A 4955-nucleotide genomic window follows, 5' to 3' on the forward strand; every position below is an offset into this window, starting at 1 on the left:
TGGTGGCCAATTTGGAGCTGCCCAGTGTACCCAGAGAGCCAGCCCCTTTGCTCTCTCTAGCTGGGCCCTCAGCACAGAGCTATGAGTTTCTCAGGAGTTGTCCAGCTGCTTGGCTGTTCTGGTCCCGTTTTCTCTGGTCAGTTTGGGATCAGCTCCGTTCAATGGATTTTGGAGCCAGGGCAGGGATCACTATCCCCCTCCTTCTCTTCTGTGGACATAATAAGCAGCGGTGAGCAGTAGCTCTCCCTAGCCATCCAAAGGTCACTGGGATGTTTACCTGGGGACAGTATTATCACTGGTGTCTTTAGGGACAAGGAGGGTTATTTCCAGGTGCGTGAGCTAGGTATGAAGGTCTTTGGGCAGCACCCTGCTCTGGTGTGTTAGGGCACTGGCTGGGGAAGGGTCCTTCCCAGCCCCTGCCTCCCTCTTTCCCAGGAGCTGTGGGATCTTTCTGGTCCCAGTGGCTGGTTACTGCCCAGTGAAGGGCTGTTCTAAGCTTGTTCTTGAGTGTCCCCACCACAGGTTACCTCGGCAGGGGGTGTCCCTGCTCTGCCAACTGCCTTGAGTCAGCCCTCTTCTCTCCTGCCTACAGAAAATCATTGGTGTCTTCAAACCCAAGAATGAGGAGCCATATGGGCAGCTGAACCCCAAGTGGACCAAGTGGCTGCAGAAGCTGTGCTGCCCATGCTGCTTTGGGAGAGACTGCCTTGTACTCAACCAGGGCTACCTGTCAGAGGCAGGTGCCAGCCTGGTAGACCAGAAACTGGAACTCAACATTGTTCCCCGCACGAAGGTGAGGGGACGGCTGCTGGGATCTCATCCTGGGGAGGCTTTTGTGTGTTTCTGCACAGCTCTGCTTGTACCTTGTCTGGTGGTACTGTTGACCTTGGAGATGTGTTGAGAGCTCTGGACCGGGACTGCTCCTGCTCAAGCTGTGGGGATCCTTGTGCTGGGCAGAGCCATGGGAAATGCTGTGTTTTGGTTTTATCAGCCAGTCTTATGACAATTGCCAGGTGCCCCTGCTGACATCTGCACTCCTGTCCCCCCAGGTGGTGTATCTGGCCAGTGAGACCTTTAACTACAGTGCCATTGACAGGGTGAAGTCCCGAGGAAAGAGGCTGGCCCTGGAGAAGGTGCCGAAAGTCGGCCAGCGCTTCAACCGCATCGGTCTCCCGCCCAAGGTAGGGCTGCTGGCCTCCACACCTGCCTGCTGCCACTTCTCCATCCTCTGCGGCCTCCTGTAACCCAGCCTCTCCTTGCTTCAGGTTGGCTCCTTCCAGCTCTTTGTAGAAGGCTACAAGGATGCTGACTACTGGCTGCGGCGTTTTGAAGCTGAGCCACTTCCGGAGAACACCAACCGGCAGCTGCTGCTGCAGTTTGAGCGGCTGGTGGTGCTGGACTACATCATCAGGAACACAGGTAGAGCTGGCTGCCTGCTCCTTCACATCCTGCCAGCTGGAGAGAGGGGTGGGGGGTATGACTTTGGCATCTCTTCCCAGCACCCAAAACTCCTCTCAACACCACTTGGTTGCTGCCAAGTGGCAGCTGCCTCTGGGTTAAAGTTTGCCAGCTGAGAGGATCCAGGAACATCTGGAGATCCAGTATCTAATTATGCCCTTATATCCCATCTCATTCTGGACTCCTGAGTTCCTGCCAGGCTGGAAGGGATCAAGGTAGCACTCCAGGGCTTGCAGTCTGACCTTTCTCTTGTGAGCTGGGCATGTGTGGACCTTTCCAGGGCTAGTGGTTTGGGGGTTAATGTGGCTGGAAGTGTTGGGGCTGATGTAGCTTCCCAAGCCTGCAGCAAGCTCAAGGGTTCTGGGCTAGAGTTTGAGCCAAAAACTGGTCTGTCTCACTTGTGGAGGAGTGAGTAGTCTTCTGCCTGGTGTGGTGCGGGCTGGCCCTGGCACTGACACAGCTGGTTTTATCTCCCTGCAGATCGGGGCAATGACAACTGGCTCATCAAGTATGACTGTCCCCTGGACAGCGCGGGCGTGCGGGTGAGCGGCATTTCCTGGGCAAGGGCTCTGTGGGTGGCTTTGTCCCTGGAAGCCACCTGCTTGGCAGGCAGACTGGGGATTTCACAGCTGATTTGGGTTTCTGAGTGTGTGGAGGCCTGGTATTGTCTCCTGGGTCTTTCATCGCCCTCTGTGTTGGCGATTTGTGGCCTACTGGGACTTTGTGAGGATGCTGCTGGGCTCTGGAGGGGAAGCTGGTGTTGCTGGACCTGTGCATCTTTGGAGTGAGGCCTGGGGTCGGGGGTGCAGCTTTGTCTCCTTCCCAGCTGAAGCAGATAATGTTTCCTTGTGGGAAAGAGGCTGTGCTGTAGGCGGGATGCTGCTGCAGGGCAAAGATCCTGGCAGTGGGGTTGCAGAGGGTGGGAGAGGGAGTATTCCTGCTTTGGGGGTAGACCTCCTTGTGACATACTCTGCTTTCTTCCAGGACAGCGACTGGGTGATGGTGAAGGAACCCATCATCAAGCTGGCTGCTATAGACAATGGTTTGGCCTTTCCCTTGAAACACCCGGACTCCTGGAGAGCATGTGAGTCCCTCAGGCTGTGCCAGGACACTCTGGCGAGCCCTACAACTCTGTGCTTGGGTGTCCCCCTCAAGGGCTGGAGAGGAGAGGGCTGGGGCTGTCCCTCTGCAAACCTGGGTTCGCAAGCAGCTGAGTCCCAGCAGGGGCTGTAGGAAGCGGCTGCTGGACCCAGATGCAGGTGATGCTGCACCTAGTGGCCTGTGGCACCATTGTTTCTCTTACCCAGCTCTAATGTCTCCTGCTTCCTCCCACAGATCCCTTCTACTGGGCATGGCTACCCCAGGCCAAAATCCCCTTTTCACAGGAGATCAAGGACCTAATTCTTCCCAAGATTTCAGACCCCAACTTTGTCAAGGACCTGGAAGAAGATTTGTATGAGCTCTTCAAGGTGAGCTGAGGGGAGTGAGTGAGGATGGGTGAGGCTTGGAGGAAGAAAAGCAAGGGTGGTGTTGAGGAGCTCCCTGTCAAGGCAGCTGGGGACAGAAAGGTAGCCAAGTTCCTGACAGTGTTTCTGGGCTGAGGTGTAGCAGGGTTGTCCCTCTCCCAGGAGCTGAAGATTCAGTGTGGGGAGAAGCAGGAAACCCATGGGACAGGAGAGAAGTTTCCTTGGGCAACAGGCATCTCTTGCACGGTGTGGGGCAGAGGGTGGATCTCACTGTGTTTTCTCCTCTTTCTCTTGCAGAAAGACCCTGGCTTTGACAGGGGACAGTTTCACAAGCAGATTGCTGTCATGAGAGGCCAGGTAAGCTGTGTGCAGGGAAGGCAGAAAGGTGAGGCACAGAGCCTCGTCCTGCCTGCATGGCAGCAAGAGTGCTGGGGTGGCAGCTCTCCATTGCTCTGGTGGGTCAGCTCAGGTGTTACTCTTGTGCCATACAGATCCTGAACCTGACTCAGGCGCTGAAAGATGGAAAGAGTCCCCTGCACCTGGTTCAGATGCCACCTGTGATTGTGGAAACGGCACGTTCCCACCAGCGCACTGCCAGCGAGTCCTACACGCAGAGCTTCCAAAGCCGGAAGCCTTTCTTCTCATGGTGGTAGCTGTGGAAGCTGTGGGCAGGGCTTGGCCACCTCGGACTAGCACTGCGAGAGGAGCTGGGCCACTGCTGGCTCCTGTGGCCAGGATTCTACCTTCTGGGTAGAGCGAGCAGGTGCGGCTAGAGGAACCTGCAGCTGAACTGGAGGAGCCAGGCAGGTTGGGCATGGTCCCTTCCCAGCTCTGTTGGAGCTCAGTGCCCTGCCTGGGGCAGAGCCCAGGGGGAGATATGGGAATCTGCTGGGAGCCATGGTGTGGCTGAGAGCCTGCCCCTGCCTCCCCTCCTTGGTCTGCATGCGGTTCTGAGCACCCCTGCTTGGGGCTGGGATGAGCAGGCTGCCCGGGCCAGGATCCGTCCAGCCCTTTACACCAGCCACTGGCCCTTTTCTTATGCCCTGGGCTGGGAAGGCCTGTAGTGGGTTATCCCCCCCCATCCCTTTCCCTGAGGGTGTGCTGTACTTCTCCACTCTCCCTCCTCCACCCCAACCCTGTGCACGCTGCTTTCCTCAGGGGGAGTTCCTGCTGCCCACTGGTGCAGCGGGGACCGCAATGAACGGCTGTTCTCTGGCTGAGGGCTTGAGGAGGGGACGTGTGAGGGACAACTCAGAGGGCTGGCTTGGGTGCAGTTAGACACTAAGGGGAAGAGGTGCTGGCTTGTCTTTGTGAAGACCAGGCAGCTCCAGGAGAGGCTGTAGCTTAGTGTTTCCCCCACTAGCTGGAGAGGGCCAAGGGTTGGGTGCAAGTGTCCTCCCCCCCCTGTGCTGCCCCAGGCCCACCCCTCCTGCCCGGTCTCCACAGCTGCTCTCGCTTGGCTTTTACCCCTGCTCCCAGCATCTCCTTGGCTGCTGTGCAGCCAGCATGGTGTCAGCCTCACCTGTGCCTGGGTCTCCCTTGAGGGGTAGGGGGCTGCTGGGGAAGGGCCAAGAGGGGCTCTTCTGCTGTGTGATGGGAGCATAGGGGTGGGACCAGCATGGGCTCCTGGGTGCCCCCAGTGCTGACAATCTTGTGGGCCTGCTGTGGGTGGGTGAGGTGGTGAGCTCCCTTCTCCCCAAAGCTGCTGAGCTTGTTTAAAATGGTACCAGGGCTGCTGCCTGCATCTGCTTGCCTTGAGCTGCAGTTTCTCCTGCTGTTGGGAGAAGCCAGTGTTGGGTCTTGCTGTCCCATGAGCCCATCATTGAGGGGTGAGGAGGGGAATGAAGGTGGGCTGGGGTTCTGCTGTGTGAGCCTGGGAGGGAAGGCGGCTCAGTGCTGGCTGCACAAGCACAGGGTGGACACAAGTGAGACCCCAGCTCCCTGGCCAGGCTGCATCTCTGACTGATCCAAAATGTATTGTTCTAATGCACTGTAGAAATGTATGTAATGTATTTAAACCATGCAATTGTC

The 4955-nt window shown here is 57.3% G+C and overlaps 1 protein-coding gene across 1 annotated transcript; it reads left to right on the forward strand.

Annotated features, from left to right (window-relative positions):
• Nucleotides 1-592: 592 nt before the first annotated feature.
• Nucleotides 593-3577, forward strand: PI4K2A (phosphatidylinositol 4-kinase type 2 alpha; the record flags this gene model as incomplete). The annotated part of the gene is made up of 8 exons (XM_010187046.1): nucleotides 593-793; nucleotides 1050-1181; nucleotides 1266-1419; nucleotides 1939-2000; nucleotides 2443-2542; nucleotides 2794-2927; nucleotides 3222-3281; nucleotides 3416-3577. Coding segments are annotated over 8 exons (1005 nt in total), but the record flags the coding sequence as incomplete, so codon positions are not given.
• Between the last annotated feature and the right edge of the window lie 1378 nt (nucleotides 3578-4955).

The sequence above is a fragment of the Mesitornis unicolor genome, unplaced genomic scaffold, assembly GCF_000695765.1.
Source record: "Mesitornis unicolor isolate BGI_N332 unplaced genomic scaffold, ASM69576v1 scaffold36696, whole genome shotgun sequence".
NCBI lineage: Eukaryota > Metazoa > Chordata > Aves > Mesitornithiformes > Mesitornithidae > Mesitornis > Mesitornis unicolor.